Here is a 25,992-nt window from a genome sequence, read left to right on the forward strand (position 1 = left end):
AGATATTTTGGATGTCAACAACTGAACTATGGACCAAAATCCTATGAATAAATTGTAGTGATCAGACCTGCATACTACATTTTGCATGGACGAGGTGAAGGTAACTAGAAAGTGAGATCGAGTACGTGATCACGCATGCAAGGTATATATGCTGCTGCTAACTTTTGTGGTGTGGCGGCATGGGGACCGTCCAGGTGCTGCGAGTATATATACTTTCCGTGACATGCACTTTAACTGATCACGGCAGCACAGAAAGAACAAAAGGGAAAGAAAGACATCAAGATCCAGTGGAGGCACGGTGCATGCAAGGTCGTCCGTCCGTCCATGGATGGACGGACGGACGGATGCATGCCGCATGCATCAGGCTCATTCGCATGGTCTCATCCCGTTATTATCCTCACGTGTTGGTTTTAAGCTTCCAAGCATGAACTAGCTGCAAGTAGTAGGAGCAGTACTACTTCTAGCTAGGAGTTGTAGTACAACGACTTTTAAACTCGATTGCCCTCGTCGGTCAGTCAGTCAGTCAAGTGTACGTACAAAACTAAGGTATCCATCGGCAGTACGTGCCTAATCAATTGCGTACGGATCATTATTGAATTGCGTGTGCTGACGCCCAACCACGTACTCCCTCCGTTCCGAATTACTTGTCGTGGATATGGATGTATCTAAATGTATTTTAGTTCTAGATGCATCTATTTCTGCGACGAGTAATTTGGAACGAAGGGAGTACGTACGTATCTATCTATATGGTAGTCGCTAGACGTATGTACGAGTTCGATCTCTCTCTTATCTTGAGAGTACAGACTACAGAGCTTTTCTTCTTTTATTCCGCAGAACTGAGAGTATAAAGTTCATCCACACACACAAGATTATTACGTACTGTATTGTACACGAACGTACCATATGGCCTAAAAAAGTACACACACGCAAAAAAGAGGAAAGAAAACTATGGCATGCATGCATGGTGCCTGTGGCTGTACTTAAGGTGCAAGTGAAGTGCACGTATGAACTCCTCCAAAGTATACTTTTGTAGCTTGCGGTACTAGTACTACTCCCTTTTTTTTGGTTTATAAGGCTTATCTCAAAATTTTAGTTTTTTTATTTTATAAGACTCAATTTGGTTGTTCGCCATCACATGTTCAGACTTTAAGGTGCATTAAATCATTGCATGCAAGTATTAAGAGAAAACTGACTAATGCATGCATGCATTGCAATTAATGCATTCGTAACCATAATTTTTTTAAGGAAACAAGAGCATTAATTGGGTGCTTTTGCAAACTATAAAAAATATTTCATCACTCATCATCTATCTTGATTGGTGAGATTTTTGAATTGAGGCTTATAAACCGAAAAGGAGGGAGTACAAGCGTACGTGCAACCTACCTAGCTAGCTACTTCTTCACTCCAGCTTAATATGACCTGCTGCTAATCGCTTCATTATCCATCCTCGTGGCAGTTAAGTATACTACTGTACTCCGTCGAGTAGTCAAATGTATCCACACATCGATCGTCGATCTCTTTCGAAGCAAAGTAACAATCTTTTTTTTTTTTTGGCTGACAGATAGAGATCTGGTGCTACTTAATTAGAGCGCGTGGCATGCGTGTGCTACTTAATTAGGGAGCAACATGGACGCACGCATGATCATACTGGAGTAGTATTATACTAGTGCTCCATCCATCGTAAGCTCAAAATCGCATGCATGCATAGGCTTCAACTTAACAGGGCACTCGAATTTGCCCACTGTTTTAGAATAATTGGCACAAACCTTTGGCCAACTACTACTCTGTTACTAGTATGTATATATTTTGCACGATGTGAAAACAATATGGTATCGTTAGATTCATCACATTAATTAGTTAATTATTATTTTCTCCGTAAATTTTTGTACCAAGACATTTTAGATCACTAGTATGTACTCCCTCCGTCCGGGTTTATTAGGCCTCTCAGCATCACAAGCACGTCCCCTTTTATAAGGCCTGGCTTTGAAAAGGTGCATGCATGCAATCATTTCATTGGTTGCATTGAAAGCCATTGTTGTTGGTGTCATGACTGAGAAATTAATACACTTCATGCGTGTTTTTTCATTGGGTACATGCATGTGAGAAGGTGCATTGGGAGTGTGGTGAAAGAGTTAATGTGAGCAAATTACTATGTGTCTTGGTCTAAAAAAAGTTGTCTTTTGGCCTAATAAACCCAGACGGAGGAAGTACGCAGTAATCACACATCCTCCCTTTCAAGAAAGAACTAGAGAAACAACACTGCACATTGGCGGTGGTGGTGGGGCCTATAGGTGGCAAAGGCTAGTTTCCCGGCAGTAGCGGTGGGGCCTATAGGTACGAGTGACATCTTTTTTTAAAAAAAACTTTTGATCTACTAATCTTTTATCATGACGGCACAACAAACATCAAAAACAATAAAAATTACATCCAAATTTATAGACCACCTAGCAACCATTAAAAGCATTGAAGCGAGCCGAAGACGTGCCGCCGTCATCACCCCTCCCTCGCCGGAGCCGGGCAAAACTTGTTGTACTAGATAATCGAAAAGTCGTCGTGCTAAAGGCCCGTAGAACCAGCGCAACAGAACATCAACCGCCGCCGATGAAGAGTAGCATAGATCGAAAAAATCCAACGCGAAAAAACACAAGCGTAGACGAACTACACTGAGCCGATCCACCAAGGACATATCCGCTGGAGACACACCTCCACACGCTCACTGACGATGCTAGACATACCACCAGGACGGGGGTTAGGCGGGGAAAACATTATTTCATCTTCAGAAAACCCCTGCCCGTCTCATCTTCCTAAATAGAACACAAACCCTAATAATAAAACTCAAAAGAGCATTCGAAACCAGAGTTGTCCCGCCAGCAAAGGTCAGAATTCATCGCGCTTTCATGGCGCTAAGGCCATCTAAGACGAGACAAACCGGCAGCGGTGTCGACGAAAGGTAGAAGAACCCCAAGTTTTTTTCGCCTTTTAGGTGAGGAGACGACTGCGTGGTGAGACAGATATATAAAGGATGGTCCCTTTTTGTTAGGCTAGGTACGAGTGACGTCATCATGCACGTCGCCGCCCCGGCCGGCCGGCCGGCCATCTCATCATCTCAACCCATGTGAGTGACGTCGCTCCGCCGGCGTCCGTCCTTCGGAGGGGTTGGGCATTTGGAGCGGTTCTCTACTCTGTAGCTTCATTTCTTAGCAGACACGAACACGAGGGAAGTGATTGATTGGGTTTGGGTGGGCACCTGCACCCCATATTCAGAGGGGAGAAAATGGAAGGGGCATGTGCAGACACGCTCAAGCCACCGAACCTAACTAAGGAGCGGCCGACACGTGGCAGTCCCACTCAACATCAGCTGTAGCAAATTATCTTTCTGCAATAAGAAAAAAATTACAAGTAATAACCTGTCTGAACCATAAAAAAGAACAAGAGAAACTGGTGTCAGCTGATTAGGTAGGGTCGGTGATTGGAGCCTGGAGGCCATTGCATTGCATTTCAGAATGCAGATCATTCGTTCGAGAAATCCATGTCTGTGTGTCTGTCGGCCAGCCAGCCAGGCCGACATCAGCCAACAGAAGAAGATTAGGTTAGCGATGATGGCTGGCCGGCAGATGTTTGCCAATGAAGGCCGCTCCATATCAACGCCCAAGCCTCCAACTATGGAGTCTCTCGAGACGTACATGGATCGTACTTCCTCCGTAAACTAATATAAGAGCATTTAGATTACTATTTTAGTTATCTAAATACTCTTATATTAGTTTACAGAGGGTGTACTTTATAAATTATGGCGACTGGGGGACGGATGGCAACTTTGTTGAGTGGCCTTTTCGGTCAAAATTGCCATATTGACAGTTATTATGCTGATGGGGCTGATACGACGGCTCTATTAGAGTATCTCTTAGATGACGTTTTGCTAGTGGACGTGAATGCTTCTATATAACTATATACACATATATAATGAATTACAAGCAAACGATTCGAAAGAACCATGGATCTGCGATGATAAATATTTACGTGCATGCAAATCTATGAGATCTCCATGATTCTAACCGAGCCTCTAATAACAATATAATAAAAACTCTGTTAGTCCGCCTGCGCTTTGGCTCTCAAGGGCTTGAGGATCTGGAAGGAGCAGAGCAGGCTGGCGTCGACGTTCATCAGCGCGCCGGCGTTGTTGAACTCCCCGCAGTAGTTGGGCGCGGAGAAGATGGTGACCAGCTGCCGGTCCGCGAAGAACTCGTACCCGTCCTCCACGACCTGCTCCTCCATCGCCATGCCACCAAGAACCGTCAATGGCAATGCACGGAGGATGGAGAGGAGAGGGAAGAGGTTTGTAACTAATTACCTGGTGGGCGCGGCAGATGAGGTCGAGGTCGTGCTTGTTGAGGAACTCGGCGACCTTGTCGGCGCCGAAGGTGAAGGAGACGCCGCGGTCGTTCTCGCCCCAGCCGGGGCTCTCGCGGTCGGGGTCGGACCAGAGGAGGTCGCAGAGGAGGCCCTGGTCGGGCACGTCGACGGGGCGCTGGATCTCGGCGATGCGGTCGAGGCTGTCGAGGTCCGGGGAGAGGCCGCCGTGCATGCAGAGGATCTTCTCGTCGATGAGGGCCGCGACGGGGAGGCAGTTGAAGCAGTCGGTGAAGAGCTTCCAGAGGCGGACGCTGAAGCGGCGCTTGCACTCGTCGTAGAAGCCGTAGATGCGGTTGATGGAGGCGCACTCGTGGTTGCCCCGCAGCAGGAAGAAGTTGTCCGGGAACTTGATCTTGTACGCCAGCAGCAGGCAGATGGTCTCGATGCTCTGCTTCCCCCGGTCCACGTAGTCGCCCAGGAACAGGTAGTTGGCCGTCGGCGGCAGCCCGCCGTAGTCGAACAGCCGGAGCAGGTCCGAGAACTGCCCGTGGATGTCGCCTGAAACATGTACACATGCACAAAACCCCGTCAACATCCTTTTATTTCCATACCATGCAGTAGAGATGTATGTATATTCATTAAGAAGGAAATTGGTTGGGTGAAGTAGTTTTCATCAACTACGAGAAGCCTCAGTGATTTCATCAATTTCAAGATGTCATGTCAGCCATCATCCAGGACAAACATCAGCCCGAGGGGAGCAGGAGACGCATGCGAGCATCGGGGACCAAGCCCGCCACAACCGACTACCAAGGAAGGTTTAAAATTTCAACCAAATTCTGATATTTCGTGTAAAAAGGACCTCAGATCTCAGTAATCAATAGCGCTGTGGTAGATCACTACCAACCTAATTATGCGGGTCTAAAGTTGGAGTACCGAAAGGCTCATATTTTATTATCGCTAATTTCACTATACTCCCCAATTTTGAAGCCCACTCATTCAATCGAGGTCGTCAAATTGGGACTGGATACACAATTTTGACCGGGTAACTCCCCTGGCTTTCTGCCGGGATCTAGTGGGTCCCCTTAGTAAGTGCCTGCGTGGTGTGAGTCTCTTGGCTAGAAGGAAGCGTCACCTACCACACGTGCCCAACATGTAACTCCCTCGTGTACTTGGTACTCCCTCCGTCCGAAAATACTTACTATCTAGAACTATCTAGATACATCCATTTTTGTTCATTTTGATGATAAATATTTTTAGACGGAGAATATACTCATTACAAGTTTCTTTCCAATTACACTCTTAAATAGACCCATCCAAACAGCACATTAAAAAACGCTCGGTTGGTTTCACCCGCACACCAAACGAACTAGTAGCATGTAAATAATTTCAACGAGTTAAACAAAAACAACTATCAAGTAAGAATAAAACCCGTGCAACACTAGGAACATAAGTGGCGGGCGCAACAAAGCACGTATTGTCCTTCTAGTGTAAATTCATACTGAACAAAAGTATGCAGAAATTGTGAGCATGCCAAACTTCAAACTTGGGGCCAACAGATATCTGTACGAAACTCATCATCCTTGGAGTCCCTCCGTTCATTATTATAAGATGTTCAATATTTCAATATGGACTACGTATGTGAGTACATCTGATTCAAAAAAAAAAGGTTACAACGTGTTATAATAGTGAACGGAGGGAGTACCAAGGGCGCTACACACTCCTTTATCTATCTATATGCGCTTAAATTCAAACTGTCCAAAATTAAACAAAAATTTCATGAATTATTATTCCAAAATGATTTTTGAATTTAGCGAAATTTCGACCGTTTGGAGGGTCGCCGAATTTTTTACCCAATCGGAATATTTTCCCTCGCACGAGGTGGAGGCAATGGAAGGCCCCCCAGGTGACGACCTCATGAGTAAGAGACGACTAGACGAGCACAAATCAAAACGACCATGAAGATCCCACGGTGGTGAGAGCCCGGATAGATCAGCCTACGGCCATATGATCCAGGAGATTAAATTTCTCTTAAGTGATAGGGTTTTTGTTCCTGTAAAAATTTCTCGTGATCAGAATAGGGTTGCAGTTTGCTTAGCGAACTTTGGAGGGTGTGGAGATAGCACAGCGTGTTGGCTGGGGCAAGCTCCTCCGCGTGCCAGTGTTTTAGTCGCTGAGGATTGTAACTCTGTTATCTTGGAATAAAAACCCTGTAACTTCCCGCAAAAAAAAAAAAGAGCCCGGGTCTGGGCGAGGAGGCAGCCCTGATCCGCTCCATGACGACCAACTCCTCCACCGCAAGGAGGCGAGGCCACAGGGACCGGCCGGCGGCGCGGCACACGGCTGCAGGCCATGCACGCACGCACACCGCGAGCACCCAAAGATCCAGAACCCCACGTACGACGTCAATCAAAACTAACCGAATCCACCGATCGACAAGGAAAGCGACAATGCATGCATGGCACGGCGGCACGAGAGCTTGCTCCCTTGCGTCCGACTCCGGCGACGACGGGACTCACCGCAGACGTTGATGGGGGCCTCGAGCTCGAGGAGGTTGGGCTGGGAGAGGAAGATCCCCTTGGCGGTGACGCAGAGGTGCCGGATCTCCGCCTCGCTCAGCTGCACCTTCTTGCCGGGCGCCTTGCCCTTCTTCCCGTCCAGGAGCCGCCGGATCAGCTCGTCCACCGCGTGCCCGTCCATCGACGATCTCTCCTTGCCGCTCGCCGTGGAGGAGGTCGGGCTGCGAGAGGAGGAGAGGTGGAGAGCGTCCGTGCGCCCGTGTCCATGGCTTTGGTTCGTTATATGGCCCGGCGATGCTTGGCTCCCGAAGGCCCTGCCAAATAAGGGCCCTGGTACGAGTGGCAAATGGGGGTGAGCCTGTCACTAATCCTCGCGCCTAATATTATATGCACCGTGACCGTATCCTCTCTCTCCTATAAATAAACTCGCCCGCCCAAAGATGATCTCACTGGCTGTGTTAACATATATTGTTCGCCTCTTTTTATCAGTTTGGAATTTTGGATGAATTAACTGAAGCATTAATTGAAGCATGAGTTGGCTCGAGTATGAATTCAATAGGATATGTGTTTAGGTTCAACTCCCGCCTCCCCAGAAAAAATCTAGGGTTCCCTGCCTCCCGACAGTCCGTCTCGTCTCCGGTGGCCTTAGGGCCATGGCGGCGCAGTGGGTCTCGCGCCTTGCCGTTGGGAGGGCTTTGTTTTCAGTAGTTCATTCGTGGTTTGTTAGGGTTTGTGTCCTGCTCAGGAAGACAAGACGAAAGCGGGTCGCTAAAGATGGAATAAGATTCTCCCCGTCTAGTCTTCGTCCCGATGGTGTGTCTAGCATCGTCGATGGTCGTGCGGAGGTGTGTCTCCAGCGGATATGTCCTTTTGAATGTGCCTTCTACTTCAACGCCAGAAACGCCTGCATTCCCGACCGGTCGAACCGGTCAATCTTCTTACATGCCGCAAGGAAGTACCTCCTCTGTAAACAAATATAAGACGACATTTCAAGTAACTACTTTATAGAGGGAGTATATTTTTCCTTCCATGACATGCACTACTTTAACTGACAGCAACGAACAAAAGAGTAGTCGCAACCCGCACGGCGCATGCTCGATGGATATGGTACGTCACGTGTTTGTTGCTTCTTTCTTTCTTTCTTTCTTTCTTTCTTTCTTGGCACCCCATTATAATTCACCTATAACTCCAAAGTCTGTCGGACGAAAATGAACTCATGTTACATTGTAAAACCGAACTTTTTTTGGGAGTGGAAAACCACACATATTCTCCATTTAGAAATGAGGTCTCTGTCACACACTATAGTTACTATACACAAAATTATCAAGAAAACAGTCCTGCACCCAACGTATGCGAACCTGCAAACCGAATGTTGACGCGTCTTTCTTTGATGATGGCTGCGGCTCGACTGCACAAGTCCTCAGAGATGATCGGGGTGAAGCCATGGCGGGCTCTGACATGCTTAGTTCATCACATGCTTGAAGTTGCGACAGCGGAAGCGGTAGCCCTTCTGAATGGCCTGAGGTTTATTGAATCTCTGTGTTGCAAGCGAGCGATTGCGGAATCGGACTCACTTCAGCTCGTTGATTCTTGACAGAAATTTGGAGCCCCTGTGATTCCATATTGACTGACGGAGTTCTTTCTCATTGCTCAACGTTTCAATTCGGTGTCATTTGAACACTGCAGAGGGATGCCAATCATGTGGTGCATAACATTGCTAGGTTTATTTTAGACAGTTTTTTTTTTATTACAGAGTAAATTTACATCATTTCGATTGTCTTATCAAAAACAAATACAAGGAGATGATTGCAGATAATTCGTTGGAGAAAACCCAGTTCAGCCAGCCAAGAAAAGGATCATGAGGTAGCAGAGCACAGCCGTTTGTCTAGTACAAAAAAACCGGTGCCTCGATCGGCGACCCAATGAGAAAATCGGTTAAATTACACAACCGTGCAACACCGTCGTCCTGATTCCCCCGTTCACGTGAAAACCGTTGTTGGGCAAGTGAAAGAAAGGAAAGCAGAGCAGAGCGGGCATGTGATGGTCTCCACCGTGCCCACCTAGCCACTTTCTGCCTTTACACCCCATGTGTTTCGACACTCTTGCGTGCGGTGCGGCGCGGCGCAGATCTCCGGACTAGAAGGAGCGGCGGCGACCTGGAGCTTCCACGTTTTTATCTCCATGGAAAGGCTGCAAGCAATGCAAAGTGTTCAGGGTTACTTTTCAAAGCAATCCGTCTGGATTTGTCTCAACCATGGATGCATGAAACTAACCATGTACTCCCTCCGTCCGGAATTACTTGTCACATAAATGGATAAAATGGATGTATTTAGAACTAAAATACGTCTATATACATCCATTTCTCTGACAAGCATTTCCGGAGGGAGGGAGTATGTAACTATGTATGGCACACATGGGAGAAAGAAAGGATTCATGGGCGTCATATGAAGTTGGAGGGGGGAATAGTTTGTTTCAAGACCACATTATTCTGTGCAACACATCATCAAGTGGACAGACCGGGCGCCTTTTCTCGCTTTGCAAACACAAGGGCAATAAGTAATTCACGAAACACGAGTTTCGGCGCCAGGGTTGTAACAGGCCGTGGCGGGATTTGGCTCATCTGTAGCCTGTAGGGTGGATCTAAGCAAAACTTATCCTACTAACGATCGGTTAAACATTACCAAACGGTGTCCTGATTTGCCTGCATCAGTAATGCACGTTTCTCTTAACTAGTGACCGATGATGACCCATCGCAATGGCACACAGGAGTAGAAATGCAGAGATGCAGTCGTATGTGTACCTGTATCTCTGGCTGTGCAGTATTCTTGTAGTAGCTACATCAACAGCTTGGCGGCATAAATAAATCCCAGGAGCAGAAGCAGAACACCTCTGACAGGAACCATGCTACGCCAACCACATACACAGGCAAGCAACCCGGAATCCGATGCCTTGAGTGCGGGACACATACTGAAGAACGAGAAACAGATAAAGTTATACATGTCTCCTGAAAAGAGAGCGGTATCGAGTAATGAAGAGAGTGCAAAACTACTGTTACTATAAGGTTACCTGCTGGCTGCTGCATGCACGTCCTGAAAGTGAGTAGAGTTACGCCTGAACCACTCATCAAAACCTTAGATCCCCAAAAGCATCACGGGACGTTGGCTTCTTTCTCGGCGACGTGCCCGGCTGACACGATCTGCAAAGCTGTGCCTCCGACGAGCCATGCTGTCAGCTCTGGTTGCTGCTCGAGGTGTTTGAGGGGGGATGTGCTTCCATCCCTTGTCTCGGCACCGTATACGAATGGAAGCCGCAGGGTAAGAAAGCTCTCGGGTGGAAGGAGAACTCGGCATCCAAGACTGAACGATCCTTGTTGATCACGGTCAGATACATTTGATGGCAGACATGACCTCTGATGCCCAAAAGGAAAAACAAGGAATCCATTAGTAATAAATATGATAATGCACGAGGTATATTACTACAATTTACTAATTTATTTGCTTAACATTAAAGTATTGAGAAGATAACATAGGTATTGTTGATTGTGCCCAAAAGGAGAAACAAGGAATCCATTTAGTAATAAATATGATAATGCGCTACAATTTACTGCTCCCTCTGTACACTAATCTAAGACGTCTTTGCAGTTCAAATTGAACTGCAAAAACGTCTTATATTGGTGTACAGAGATAGTAATTTATTTGCTTAACATTGAAGTGTTGAGAAGATAACATAGGTACTGTTGATTGTACTCACCTCAAACTGTACAACTGGGCAGCTAGCCAACAGGACAGGGAAATCAGGTGTCACCTGCACCAGAAAGCAACATCAGTGGAATGACATAAAGATCAGTATATAGATACTGCAATGTTCAGCAGGGAGTGCTTAAAGATCAGTATTAGAAATAAAAATTTTACATCTACCAATACCTATGTTCCCAATGTAAATCATATAAATGCTGATAAAAGAACTGTAGCTTGAAAAATAAACTTACGATAAAAATCCGTTGAAGTTGTGACACAGCACCAGCAGCCTTTACATCTTGATGCCCCTTCCCGTCTGAGCTCTTGCAATGTGGGCAGTGCATATATATCGGCAGATTTCTGTTCAACAGTGAATATGCTTCTCCACCATCATCGGCTGTAACGTATTGAAGAGAATGCTCTCCCTTTCTGACATTACGTGGATCTGAAGGAATGTGAGCAGGCCGCAACGTCTCCCCATCAACGCCAGGCTGAAGCAATTGCTGCCTGCTATTTCTCCCTGATGATTCCATTGGCCTATTGGCTTTCCGCCCATTGTTTCCATTTACTGTAGTTGCTGCCGACTTAGATGCATTTGGGGGCAACTTTTGTGAACTATGCTTACTTTCTGATTCATTGTTTTGATAGGATCTTTCATAATCAATTTCCTTAAGATACTTCTCTGACAGTAAGAAACGGTGACCGTACGAGCACTCATGCTCAAATCCCACATATACTACAAACTGTTGTACGGTTTGAGCAGCTTCTTTAGTCTCATTTCCAACAGTAACTGGCACTATGTTGCTCCCGATCTGTAGAAAGGGCTTCCCATCAGCAGTTTCACTGCTCATATTTTTGGTCATCTTCTCAGATTCATTTTCAGCTACAGGTCCTTGACTGAGAGCTGCATTGATTCGGCCATTAGTCTGTTCTGCTACGCTCACTTGCCGTTCATCTTTTCGGCTAGCAGGTTTTGGTGGTCTCTTCAGCTGGAGAGCAGGAAACTCAGAATCTTTAGTTGTGCTGCCAGCAACAACTTCAGCGAAAGGCTTTTTCATAGTAAAATTTGGATGACCTTTACCAAAACTGATAGCTGAGTTGTTCGTTGATTGCACTTCAGGTTGTTTTCTGGGATTTTCAAGCTTCGCAGATCTAATTTCTGGTGCGACTTGGTTTGTAATGGACTTTACTTCTCTAGAAACAGCAGGTGGAATCTGGGGGTTCACATTAGATGTCATGGAGGAAGATTTAGTGGCAGCATGGGTGCCATTTTTTCCTTGTCCTTTGCCAAGAGATATTGTCCACTTCAAAAGATACTTGTCCTTTGAGCAAAATCCAGCTTGGAGCAACCCTTTCGTTGGCTTGTAATATCTTGCTCCTCCAAGGCGCACCAAACGCCAAGAGGATGCCGGAAATGAACTAGCATCAACCCCCCTCGGTAGCACAAGGGTGGGTAGTAGATCTTCACAATTGGAGAAGCAGTTAAATGATACATTGGCTGTCTCAAAGTCAAAAGGATCATCTCTAAGGCGACGTGACCGTCCACAGGCACATGCATGGAGGAAGACGTAACCACTAGAATGCTGTTCGACAGCATCTGATGAAGATAATTTACCATGACGCTGGTGCTTGCATGGCCTGCCAGTAAGGCTGACAGCATCGCATTGCTGCCTTCCAGCTTCCCAGATTGTCTTGCATACATCTTCTAGCTTCTTGGAGAATACCTTGACAGCCGGTCCTTTGACTGTTGAGTGAAAGGATCTCAATGCTTTCTGTAGCTGCACTTCATGCACGCTAGTTGGGTAAAAGTCAGGCAAATCTTTCAAGTACACCTCCTTAGCAACTGGAAGCACCTTTTGGCACCATGATGAGGAAAATTTCATGTTAAGCCCCTTGTTGCTTTCCAAGCAAGATAAAGCAGTTTCAATAGCACTAGATTGTTCATTCTTCAAACCAGAACTTGTATGAGTAGATGATCCCCTCATACTTTCGGAATTATCGATCCCATCTTTTGCACTAATCAGTCCAGATAGAATAGATGTACTAATGGAGAACCATTTATCAAAACTAGGGAGATCAGGAACACTAACTGGCTTCCCAGATGATGCGGACGCAGCTGCTGCAGCTGCTGCCGCAGCCACCATACCGACACCAGCAACAGAGCCAGCAGACGCATTGCCTGAATACCCGCCTTTCCCTCTCAGTCCATCGGACTGCCGAAATATAAAATCCTTGATCAACTGAACATCTTCGTGGTTTGCAGATTGGCAGTTATTTTCTAATGAAGCGACATCCAACGATGACTTGGAGCTGAAAGAATCTTCAAACAGTCCTGCGATGATATCCAGTGGCTCCCGTTTCTTATTAATTGAGCGGTCCAACAGGGCAACAACTCTGGATGCATCAAGTGAGAACAAAGGAATATGGCTCACGTTACCAGCACCCCTTGGACCATTATGCCCTGACGACTCCAGACCGGTAAGTGTCCGGCACCTCTTCAGCAACAACCGGATCTGACCTTCCAGAGACAAATGCAGCTTCTTTGTGAAACTACCCTCAGTTTTGCTGGCAGGTCGGGCGAGCATTACCACTGAGCCAGAACCTTTTGAAGTGCCAGAAGCCTGATTTGATGAAGATGTCTCCCCCATATCATCCAAACTTGTTGCAGCACTTGGACCATCAATGATATCATCCTCAAAGACAAAGAGGACAACAGGGATGCATTGGCCTGGCAATACAGAAGCATGGGAACCGGTTCCTGACATCAACGAGATGGCTGAGGGCTGGCGGCCCGAATGGCCTCCACGGCGTGCCGGAGGGGAGATTGATGAAGCCCTGCGGGTAGGCCGAGTCGGGGTGCCAGAAGGGGCAGCTTTGGATGGTGTTCCCGGTGCTACTAGTGATCTCACAAATGGTGCAAAAGCATGCTTCGAAGATTGCAGCAGCCTAAAACTCTTCAAGATCTGCGTGTCGAACCGGAAGCCTTCTTGGAGAAATATTATTACATGGCATACCTAGAATTTTTCCCAAAAAATATAAAAGCACACATCAGAATCAACCTTCAAATAAGTGAATCTTAAACTTCAATTAGCCACCTCTGTTTCCAAAGCTATTTATCATTACATTGGTGAATGAAACAAACAGAATAATAATAAGGGAAAAATCTTACGGAGTAGATGCTATTGTAAAACTGTTGGAAGCGTAGCTCTAAGATGCCAGCTCTACATGGACAAAGTAAACCAAAGCAGCCCGCTAGATATTATTATCAAAGTTCTGCCATCTCTGGATCGCAGGAATTCGCACGTGCTTAGCATACATTTGCGAACGTACTAGTTCCCCCATACTCAAGTGAAGATGTTGCAGTGTGACACCAGGGAAATATCACTAACCCTTCCACCTTAGCACCAAATTTCCAAAACAAGGTAAAATTTGCAAGTCAACACTCACTTCATGTTCAAGTTACATTTTGCAAATGAGGATGAGGAAACAGTGCTATTTGCAACTAATCACTGGAACTTGTAACAGTCAGCATTAGAATTGTAACACCCAGTCTAAAAGGCTATGCACTCAACCAATGGTCAAATGTCAAAGCAAGCATAAGAAATATTATGTACAGTCCGAACTTCGAATACAGCGTATCAAAATTATGCCCCCAGATTCTTCTCAAGTTTCGCTCTTTTGCATCAGTAGCTAGCAAGCACGATAGTTTCATCGCAACACTGGGAGAGAGTCTTATATGACCAAGACGGCATAGCAGTCAGGCAAGCACAAAATCTGAGGGCTTCAGAGTTAAGAGTAGCAGCATCTGGCGAGCTTAATCCATCCATGGCTGAATCACAGTGAGGGGCAGCACTCACCGAGAACATGAAGAGCATCTCCGGGAGGTCGTCGGTGCTCCCGCCGCCCGCCTCCCGCGGCGGGGGCGGGGGAGGGGAGGCGAGGTGGAGGAAGACCATCCTCTTGTCCCCGTCGCGGTGGTACCTGACGCCCCCGGCGAGGGCCCTGGCCGAGCCGCCGGGGGAGAAGACGGGGGCGTCGAGGATCCGGTCCGCGAGGCGCGCGGCGGCGCTCCCCGCGCCGCCCACGAAGCCGACGACGACCACGCCACCGTCGTGCGGCGGCGAGGCGGCCGCGGCCGGCGAGGGGGCGGAGGCGGGGGGAGGCGCGCGGGAGAGGACCCGCACGGCGGAGGAGGGGGACGCCTGAGGCGGCGACGGCGACGGCGGCGGCCGCGGCTCCATCGCCGGCGGGCGGCGGTCGCGGCGCGCGAGGAAGGAAGCCAAGTAGTTCCCGGGGAGTCGTTTGCTTTGGTGTTTGGTCGCTCTTTGGGTTTGCGACTTGACATAAATAAAAACTTTTATTACGCTGAAATAACTAAGTCTATAATATGTGAACAAATAAATAGCAACTAAATCTACTGTATGTGTTAAGCCAAAATGTAGGCATGAATGTGTCTTGCAAGTTGTTCTTTCTCCGGATTTGATGTTCTAGGGTTATGGCGACTCCAATGCAGATCGCTAAAACGAACACACCAAACATTTTTACGTAACAAAAGACAAAAGTAATTAGTCTATTCTACTCTTCTCCGATCGGGGGCACGTCCATGTTTCAAGTCCTACTCTTCGCTGGACGTGGGCACGTCCGTGTCCACGCCCTACTCTCCACCGGAGTCCGCCGCCTGGCTGTGGATGTCACGATGAAAGTGAAGTCGACAATCGACGTTGATGCGTGACTTGACATAAAAACATTTATTACTTCAGCCAATACAATAGATCTATGTGAGTTAAATACTAAGTGAACGCCAATTAGTTTGGATCGGATGGGAGTAATAAAATCTATGCTAAGCCCAAACTGAGGCATGAATATATCTTTGCAAGTTATATTTTCTTTGGATTTGATGTTCTAGGATAGCCTGATAGTGTTGCAGTGGGATCAAAGACGAGATGGATGTTCATGAAGCACAAAGCCACAAAGCAAAATTGGACAATGCGTCGATCGACTATGCTTGGTGTAAGCTCAATGTTGGACCGTGAGGTAGCGCCGGCGTGGCATCCACCATGTCTAGGAGGTGTAGAGTAAGAGAATGAAAGAGAGAGGTGAAGTGAAATTTCTCCTAACAATTCCTTTTGGTAGGATTGTACTCCCTCTGTCCGAAAACACTTGTCGGAGAAATGGATAAAGATGGATGTATCAAGAACTAAAATACGTCTAGATACATCCATTTTTTCTACAAATATTTTCGGACGGAGGGAGTATTTTTCTTGGCTTCGAGATGACATTACTATAAGCAACACGGATTTTTTAGAGCTAATTTAACTAGCATTTAGTTTCTATATTATTTAAGAAGAAAAATCATTTCCGCTCCTTCAGTCGTTGGGCTATAGCTCCCAAGCCCGTCATCATTTCCACCTCTCTTCTATCTATAGTGCAATGGTGGCCCAGTTTGCGTTGCACATGGGCCTTGTCCCGGATAGGATGTTGCATCCCAATCATATGCCTGGTTTAAAGGACACTTCATCACCAAACGGAGTTTCATTATCCCACATCATGTGGTTTTCGGTGATGAATAAAGTTCTTTTCACCCCTCAAAAAAAAACCAAACGGAGTTTCATATCACTAGGTACTGTGGCGAATTTGCTAGCGGCAATGGGGAAGGGCCCACCAAAATTTCTGCAGTTAATCAAGCATGCTTAGGGAATTATAAAGCTAAATGTTGAGTTTCCATTCGGATACTGGGGCATGAGTTAGTAGAGCTATGTTGTAGGACTGCAATGTAATTTTTGTGGGGGCATCCTATTCATATAAAGCATATACTCAGGATGCCGCTTTGATGGAGGCATGTGCCCTTCTTGACGGATTGCGTCTTATAGATGAGATGGAGATTCACTCGGTGGCTGTTGCATGTGATTCGCTGGAAATTGTGCATGCCATGTTAGATCCCTCGGAATACCAAGCTTTCAGGAGCCGTGATTACTGATGATTGTCAAAAGTTGATGACTTCTTTCAGCAAGGCCGCGTCATTGTACCCGAAAAAGTAATGTCACAGCGCATTGGTTGGCCCTAGCTAGTTACTGGTGGAACTTCCGGAGGGGTGGCGTGATCATCCTCCTGATTCCTTAATCTCTTCTCTTGTAATGGACATGACTATTATTTATTTAATAAACGTCACCCAAGTTCAAAAAAAAGTTTCATATCACCATATGAGAGTACGATTTCCAAAATAGGGAGGCAAATCATTGGTGGCTTAATTTGACTTTGACGATTAAGCCATGTTTGGCAATGTGGTGATTTATAATTTGCTTCTCCAACTTCTTCTGTCTATTTCTCCACGTGGGCTCGATTATGCAGTTGCATTATGCTATACTTATTTTATAGTTTGTTGTAAAAAAAAGCCACGAAAATGACTTAAATAAAGATAATTGGTAGCAGGTCGACAAAAGATGATTATCGTAAACATATGAGTTATCTTAAGTGAACAATCAATAAATGGCGGAGGCATCGTGGCATGTGTTGCCTTGTACTCCTTCTGATCCACTATATGACTGATGACATATGATTCATCAATAATTTTCTCTAAGTTTGACTTGGGACAAACCTAGAACTGTAAATATTTTAGAGCGAAGAGAGTATCTATGCAACTGTCTCCAATATAAAAGAACCTTCACTGCATAGGCATCACGAATGGCACATGAAAAAGCCCTACACAAATTGAAGTCTTAGTGAACTTCCATGAGACAAGGCCCGGGGAAGAATTATGATAGAATGCGTGATGCCTATGGCGCATGCGGCAAGTCATAGGTATCACGCATGCATGGGGCATAGAAAAACCCCAATGTGGAGCTGAAACACAGGCCGAAACCGGGCCATGGCCTGCCTAGGATTTTCATGATTTTTTTATACCTTTACACTCAACCCAGTTCCCTCAAGAAAAAAATACACTCGGCCCACCACATCGCACTACAAATCGAGTCAAGCCTCCAAGGTCTCGCAGGAGCGCACACAACATGAGCGTTTCTCCAATCCTCTGCACTGGTGGTGGTGTATTGCGAGTCTGTTTTGCTTTGGGTGATGCTCCAGCCGATGCAGCTTCAATGACTTTTAGATCTCATCTCAAGTGGCGAGTGGCTATTCCAGTCTTCAAAGCCTTGTATGGCGAGGGTGTTTGCAGGTGTCGCTTTTCTTTGTTGTTGGTTCAGTGCTATTTTTAATATCCGGCGGACGGCGTATAATCAGAGAAAGAAGACTAGTATGCTTTTTAATGTAATTTTTTTATTTACTGGTCGTTCTACGTTCAGTTGTCTATCCATTTCACTGGCCTTTGTTTTCCTCGATGATAATCAGATCTAAGATGCCCTTTGGGTGTTCTTATTAGAAAAAAAAAAAGAAATGGCCAAGATTACGGCGCCGCCGTGGGCGCAAACGAGCCGCCCAAGTCACCTATGTCGACGTGCGTGCTCCAGCTAGCTTCGTACTTCCAGCCGAAGTCAGAAACGCTAGCTTCTTTGGCCGCCCGGCTCCGTGCTTCTGCGGCCGAGCGCATGGTGTCGTCGGCATGCCGCGAGCTCGGACCTGCTCGTCGCGGCCGAGCTCTGGCGCCACCGTGGGCCGTCGGCGGAGGGTGGAGCTGGGTTCTGACTCCCAGGTCCCATTTTTTTTCAACTTTTTTAGCAGGACATCCTCTGTATGTGTTCTGAACCTGCAAACAAGTCTGTAGGTTCTGAACCTGCAAGCAGCTCTGTTTGCTCTGTTTTTAAGGTACATGCTCTGTTTTCAGCACGACAAAAATTCAGCATGTTCCATGCATTTCAAAATTTACTTCAGGAGTAGACAAATTCAGAACATTACCACCCTCAAATCAAAAAGAAAAAAGAAACACTCAGAACATGTGGGGGCGACCATTTTGCTCTTTTCGCATTTGGCTGTACAGTGTTGTCCTTACGGCCCAATGTACAGTGAAGACTCAATCGATATACTTCATGTTTAAACCTTCCTTAATTTACCCGCAACAAAAGATCATGCCTTAATGATGCCATACATTATTTCCTCGGGCATTTGATTTTCCAACGACCAAAGATCAAACGCTGCATCTAAAAATTGGTGTGTACCGACGGGCGCCGCCGTACAATATCTCATCCTCAGTTGTTTCACTTCTGCATCTTCTTAACAACTTGTTACAGTATGTTCTTCAAATTCCGCTAAATGAATGCATCTCTAGTGAGCAGTGGCAATTCTTGTGCAAATAGCAAGAGGAAATGTATATATGTTGCACATTCTTAGGCTAAACCCTGTTATTAATAACAGAGCTCATGTATTCTAGGATGCGGCACATGATACTCAAGCCACTTGCCTGAGTTTACCACTGCACTGCACATGACACAGCCATGGTTCCACAGGTGGACAGCAGGATACCATCAGATGGATTAACGGCTATGAACAAATAGAATAAATAAACAGTGATGCTCTGAATTACATTGCAAGTTAAAAGAGACAAGGATAGGAAAAGAAGAACTACGGGTGGAAGCACATTATTTGAGCAGCGCACAAGCGCAATGAGGATGAATCCCGACTTATGCCGATCGATGAGAACGCAAAGGCGTGCCGTGGTTGAAACCCGTACAAAGGCCTGTGCAGCACCTGAAAGGGAACAGAAGAATTCACTTTAGACAACAAATTCTATACATCATCGTATCTACTAGAACTGATCGACATGGATATATCTAGCATATATATGTATGTATAATATCTTGCCTCGCTAGCTTCAAGTCTATACATACCAAGAGATTCATACTGTAGATGTCAGCAAGCGTGTGGAAAAATGTATATATAGTTATTATGTGTTACCTACCTATGAGGATTGTGGTGGAGGGCGAATATGGAAGACACAGCGCCACTGAACATCGCCACTTATAGGTAGCAACCCGATTGGGCAGCCCCTAGAGTTCCCGAGATTGCAGTGGGCCATGAGCAGCCAAACGAAGGTGAGGAACTCCCCTCCTCTGGCCAGCTGCGCCGCATGCATCTCCGGCCGTGACTTGCTGGCGGCATGGAGGAGGAACCCTACCCATGCATCTCGGATTTCCAACAGATGTGCTTCTGTACACACCTTCGGGGGCACCGGAAAACGGCAATCGATCAAGAACCCAACCGCCTTAGGCATGATGTTAGTGATGTCAGTATTAGTCCCCACGCTAAACAATCTGTGAAGGATGTATGCTAGGTCACTTTGGTTGGAACTGTTTTGGACCGACAGCATTTCATGGTGCGTGGCACAAAGGTAAACCATGTAGTTGGATATCGTCCGGCACACGCGGTCCAAACCACCGTCCACAGTAGCGGTGGGAGCATACCTGCTCAGCATTACCTCCGTGTATATATGGAGGACGAGAATGGGGAAATGAAAATCCGCCTCGGGAACCCGCAGTGACCTTTGAAGCAGTGGAGCAAGATTTGGCCATTGTGGGAGCATGCTTGATTCATCTGTAGACTGATACTGCTTGATCCTCTCCACAATGCATCTCATGACCTTCTCATCGACCCCCACGAACTTGGTGTCCAACAGCTTACTGACCCAGAGCTTCTGCTTTCGCCCGCAAACTGCATTCACCAATCTTCTGACCACCGCCATCACTTTACTTGACTGCTGGTCGCACTGTCCCAGGTAGTTCAACAGGCTGTACTGACCCATGGATTTTGACCACAGCACCCTTTTCCTCTGCCAGCTAATGCTGATGGAGGAAAGGAAGCTGCAGTGCCGCGTCTTTAGCCATGCCCAAATCCATGGTGACACCATGGCGGTAAATACAGCAAAAACCTCCAGAGAGAAACCGCCGATAAACAGTACATAGGTGATTGCAGTGTCAACGGTATTGTGTCTCTCCTTGTTTCTTACAGAGAAGAGCACAAAAGCAGCTAAGAAGGAAATATCTGAGAGACACCGAAGTATGATGCCACCCCATGTTCGAAGCACCTGCGCCTTGGTATAGATGTCGTCGAACATCAGCCCGAGTTCAATCTCCATGGTCTCAAATAACTTGGCTGCATAGTCTGGAAGTAGTAGATCTGAATTCATGCTGAGATCTGTTCCCAAAGGACTGTAACTAGAAAAAATCCAACGCACCTCTTTTATGGAAAACAAAGCCTTGGAAACAAGGCCAGAATAGGAAGAAGAAGTAGAACCCACATGGATCTTGTCTAAATCTGTCAGATATTGTGGGATAGGGAACTCTGCGATGTTTATGAGGCTGCCACAACACAAAGCCCATGTCCTCTCCCCATACTTGATCATTCCCGAAACAAACAGGAGGATGGTTGGAAGAAGAAGCTCCTGTATATTCAGACCATTGGTCGATTTCCAAAAGATGTACAGGGTGAGGGAGACTTGGACAACAAGATTCAACAAGTGCCTCAGCCAGAGGCTGATGTCCTCAATGGCGAAAGCAGTGACGGTATCTTGTCCGCCGAGATGTATGAGGAGGAAGGGTGCCCAAAGAAAAGCCAGGTGATGATGATTTTCCGTGGTGGCATCCAGGTGCACGCGAGAGATGAGGCCCAGGACATAAACAGCTACCATGTCTGCTCCCACATAAGCTAGCCAGATTGAAAATCTGAGGGCGCTGTTAGTGATACGCCGCCGGAGGCCACCAACAAAGAAAAGAAAAAGCTGCATTGTGAAGCTAAGAAGCACCAATAGCCGGATCTCCCACTCATTGAACAGGTGCCCCGAGCTTTTCATTGCCAAGTGGTTTTCCTGTGTCATTGTTGATTCCCCTACCTAGTAATGCAATAAAATACGTACATACATCAGCGTGGCTTTTGTGTAGGAGTATGTGCTAGTAGTACTGGTAATAATAAGTTAACCTTTGCAAATAAACAATAACCTGCCATGATATGTGTTACAGTTTCCTCTTTTGCTACTTTTAAAGTGTACACATGCATGCAGCCCACATTAAAAAATATAGAGACATATCAATTCACATGAGCCTAAGACTTGCTTAATTTACATGTGGCTAAAATTCTGCAAGAACATGTTTATCTAATCAGATTAATTATAACAGCTAGGATATATAATATATTATTGTATTATCGTATCTATTCACATAAGTGGGGTGTAACGAAAAAGTCTCAAATTTTGTTCATCTGCGGGAATTAGTACTACATGCTACTGTTCGTACTCTATTCCCAAAACTAGAAGAACAAAGCGAGAAGAATGATCGATGCAAGAGTACAGCTATATTGCACATAAGTATATATACTAGTCCAAGATATTTTATTTACAAACTAGGAACACAGTCATTGAACATAGATAGAGAACTGATCAAAAATATTTTTGCATACCTCGGAATGAATTGGCTCTTTGAGACAGCGATATGCCGCAAGATTTGTCTATCTCATTGTGGTATACCTTAAGCTCTGATATACAGAGAGCTAACTATAGCCCATCATCTCACTCTCTCTCTCTCTATATATATATATGTGTGTGTTCCTTTCTTGTACACAATGCCAAAGGAGCAGAGGAGTAAAGAAGCATTCCACGTGCCTGTATTATACGTTTCTTGTGCAAAATGTAAGAGCAAAGGGGAAAGACATGGGTTAGCATATCTCCTTTCGTCAGCTACCCACAAGCTTAAGGGGAGATGCCAAAGCAAGCAAAGAGAAATATACTCCTTAATTACCCCTCCGACATTCTTAACCTCTGCTCTTTTACATCAGTAAGTAGCTACAAGCAACCATGCGAAATTAAATTATAGCAAGAGAATGTTATTACTTATACATGAAGAACACAGCATATACTACACATAGCTAATAGCTTCCTCACATCAGACAGGCACAAAACCGAGGCCTTCAGAGTACCGAGTTTGATGGCAGCAGGAGTCAACTCACCGAGAACGTGAAGAGCAGCTCCCGGAGGTCGCCGCCGCTGGTACCGGCAGGGGCGGCAGCGGCGCGAGGCGCAGGAACAACATTATCTTGTCCCCGTCGCGGTGGGACCTGACGCCCCCGGCCGGCGAGGGTCCTGGCTGAGCCGCCGGGGAAGAACACGGGGCGTCCAGGTCTCGAGGATCCGGTCGGTGAGGAGGGTAGATCCCCGCGCCGCCCACGAAGCAGACGCCCATGAAGCGGAGGGGTCGTGGGGAGGCAGAGGAGGAGGAGGCGCTTGGAGCGTCGACAGCAGCTCCATCGCCGGCGGGCGGCGGCGGTGGCGACGCGCAGCCTCGACACAACAAACAAGCCAAGTAGTTCGGGGGAGTCGTGCCTTTTTTTTTCAAGAAAACTTCCCATGATCATCAACTGTCAAGATAGTATGAAGAACACTAGTAGAAGTAAAATTACATCCAGACTCATAGACTATCTAGCGACGACTACAAGCACTGAAGTGAACCGAAGGCGCGCCGCCGTCATCGCCCCTTCCTCACCGTAGTCGGGCAAACATTGTTGTAGTAGAGGAAGTCGTCGTAAAAATTAATGACAACTTAAATCTATCTGCTAAGCAAAAATGCAACGAGTCATATGAAAAAACACACATGGACCATGCTATTTTTTTTCTAGATTTGATGTTCTATATGGTTGCAACGAGATTGGTGGCGAGATGGTCGTAAGGAAGCACAAAGCAAATCGAAGGTGCATGCACAAATTATATTCCCTCCGTTCGAAATTACTTGTCGCACAAATAAAGTACATGAATTAAGCTTAAAGTGAGGTGCGCTTTATGCGGCGGCATGGCAATGCAACGTGCACAACGAACAGAGCCAAGCAGGTGTGTTACCAACTAACCATGTCGGTTTCTCGGTGAAATATCTTCAAATTGTGAGGCTGAAAGATTTGCCGTGATTGCTCCTCTTGATTACTGTCGTTGGTCTAATTTTACCATGGAGGGGTGTCAATATAATGATAGACGTGACAAACTATCACATTTGTGATTAGATTTGCGGAAAAAGTGCGTAATCCCTTTTTTCTTGCAAAAAATTGCATATAGCGTAATTCATTTGCAGCGGTCGATTTGCCCCGTTTGATCACTTTTCTGCGTGGCCTACTCGTCAGGAGCTGTCTTGGCAAAAAAAACACCACATGCACATGTTGACTATTTCTTATTCCTTCTCCTCTCCCCCCTCTCAACATTGTATCAAACACGTTGTGTGCACTTGGAGGACCTTTGTTTTCACATTTTCTAATTTAGGCAATGTTCTCACAAGGAATTTTTATTCACCATGTTGTCCAGAAGGAGCTATTCTAGGAATCCTCTTCCTGAGAGCATCTTCAATAGGCGCCGCACGCAAAAAACACATATGCCGCACGCGCATCGCCTGGTTTGGCGCGGCGCGCGGCGCTGGTTCCAGCAGCCGCGCTAAAATGCAGCGTGCGGGCGCCGCTCCAGCAGCGCGCAAAAATGTAGCGCGCGCGACGCACACAAACAACATATGCATTCAAAAACAAAAACAAAAAAATTAAAAACAAACAAAAATAAATAGTTCAATTTTATTTATTACAACTCAAACAAACAGTTTATCGTCCAATACAACAAATAGTGCAATTAAACACAACAAATAGTTCAACAATACAATAACGAACGCGCAAATCATTATGCTCTTTGTCGTCCATTCCATGCCCATCACTCCTCAATGAGATCCTTCTGAAGATCATTATGCGCTGCGGAACGTCGAATGGCATGATAGGAGGCAACAAAACGGGCCACCCTTTCAGTCTTCCGTCGCACTCGCACCGAATGTCCCAAGAGCTCATACTGAGAGTAGTCTACATCTTGGCCACGCTCATTCTCGATGATCGTGTTGTGCATGATAACACAAGCGTGCATTATGTACCAAAGCATCTTCTGATCCCAAAATCTAGCCAGTCATCTCACAATAGCAAATTGGGCTTGCAAAATCCCAAAAGCTCCCTCCACATCTTTTCTAGCCGCCGCCTGAGCATTGTGAAAATCAAGATTTTTTTTACCTTCTGGCTTTTTCAACGGCTTGACAAATGTTTGCCACTTTGGATAGATGCCATCCGCTAGATAATAGCCATAGTTGTATGTACGGCCATTTGCTACAAACTGCACCGGTGGCAACTCCCCATTTGCAATCTTACTCATCAGTGGTGACCGGTTGACAACATTGATGTCATTCAAAGATCCAGGCATTCCAAAGAATGCATGACAAATGCAAGTCTCTTGATCGGCCACCGCTTCAAGGATTTAGTGGAACCCTTTTTTTGGCCGTGGAATTGCCCGTGCCATGCCTTTGGACAATTCTTCCAACTCCAATGCATGCAATCTATTGAGCCAAGCATGCCAGGAAAGCCGCGAGCTTTGTTCATCGCCAAAAGCCTTGCGACGTCTTCAGCGGTGGGAGATCTCAAATACTCCTCGCCAAACACTTGCACAATTCCGACTGCGAAGTGCTTGACACACATGATAGCTTGGCTCTCACCCATAGCCAAGTGATCATCAACTAGTTCAGCCGGTATACCGTATGCCAACATACGCAAAGCGGCTGTCACCTTTTGAAAGGTGCTATGCCCGAGCTCTCTGGCGGCATTCCTCCTTTGCTGAAAAAAGCGGTCATGGCTCGCTAGTTTCTCTGCAATGCGCCTGAACAATTCGGTGCTCATCATAAACCGGCGATGAAAATATGACTTGGGGTATGTGGGATTCTCCGCAAAATAATGCCTGATCAATCTGTTGTGGGCATCGATCCTATCCCTCCAAAAATTTTGCCGACCCATAACTGAACCACCGTGTTTCGGTTTTTTATTAATATGCATAGCTAGGATCATCGCAAGATCCTCCTCCTCTTCCATATCAAATTCTTCTTCGAAAGAATCATACGACGAACTCATCTAAATGTTGAATACTATGCTATAAATAAAAAACTACAATCAACATGCACGAAATTCATGGCTTTTGAGCAATACATACCTTCTAGGCGTTTTGTCGAACACCTAGCGGGCGCCGAACGGCAGCGAGCGCGCGTGCGCTGTTCGTCGGCGGGCCAGCACGCGCGCGGGGCGGCTGGCCTAGAGGGGGGCCGGAGAAAGTGCGCGCGGGGCGGGGATAGGCCGGGGAAGCGCCGGAACGGTCGCCGGATGGCGCGGTCGGCGGCGGCGCGGCTGGAGGAGGGGGGGGGAGATGCGAGGGAGCGCGCGGGAGCGGGCGCAGCAAATAAGCGGCGCGCAATTGCGTTTCGGCCCGCGCGCTGGACTACGTATTGCCGCGCGCGGTGTTTTCGCGCGCCCGCTGGAGCAGCTCTTCCGGTTGCGCGCACGCTAAAAGAGGGGATTTTGCGGCGCGGCGCTAGTTTGGCGCGCTCTGAAGATGAAATCTCATCTACGGCGATGTGCATGGACCTGGTGAGTAGGGATGCAGCTCCGTGGACCGCTCGTCGGGCCTGATA

The 25,992-nt window shown here is 46.6% G+C and overlaps 3 protein-coding genes across 3 annotated transcripts; all 3 read right to left on the reverse strand.

The window, feature by feature from the left end:
- Positions 1 to 3,920: 3,920 nt before the first annotated feature.
- On the reverse strand, positions 3,921 to 7,167 carry LOC119318610 (serine/threonine-protein phosphatase PP1-like). Its single transcript, XM_037593187.1, has 3 exons — positions 6,867 to 7,167; positions 4,349 to 4,908; positions 3,921 to 4,260 (listed from the first exon to the last, which is right to left on the reverse strand). Exons 1-3 carry the CDS (start codon positions 7,045 to 7,047, stop codon positions 4,087 to 4,089), a joined length of 915 nt encoding a protein of 304 aa, XP_037449084.1. The 5' UTR covers positions 7,048 to 7,167; the 3' UTR covers positions 3,921 to 4,086.
- Positions 7,168 to 8,568: 1,401 nt separating this feature from the next.
- Positions 8,569 to 14,844, reverse strand: LOC119316162. The gene is made up of 6 exons (XM_037590501.1): positions 14,461 to 14,844; positions 10,855 to 13,617; positions 10,617 to 10,670; positions 9,933 to 10,275; positions 9,667 to 9,833; positions 8,569 to 9,056 (listed from the first exon to the last, which is right to left on the reverse strand). Exons 1-4 carry the CDS (start codon positions 14,842 to 14,844, stop codon positions 10,015 to 10,017), a joined length of 3,462 nt encoding a protein of 1,153 aa, XP_037446398.1. The 3' UTR covers positions 8,569 to 9,056; positions 9,667 to 9,833; positions 9,933 to 10,014.
- Positions 14,845 to 19,448: 4,604 nt separating this feature from the next.
- LOC119316163 lies at positions 19,449 to 21,412 on the reverse strand. The gene has a single exon (XM_037590502.1). It carries the CDS (start codon positions 21,357 to 21,359, stop codon positions 19,449 to 19,451), a length of 1,911 nt encoding a protein of 636 aa, XP_037446399.1. The 5' UTR covers positions 21,360 to 21,412.
- Positions 21,413 to 25,992: the final 4,580 nt, after the last annotated feature.

This window comes from Triticum dicoccoides, chromosome 6A (assembly GCF_002162155.2).
Source record: "Triticum dicoccoides isolate Atlit2015 ecotype Zavitan chromosome 6A, WEW_v2.0, whole genome shotgun sequence".
Taxonomy (NCBI): Eukaryota; Viridiplantae; Streptophyta; class Magnoliopsida; order Poales; family Poaceae; genus Triticum; species Triticum dicoccoides.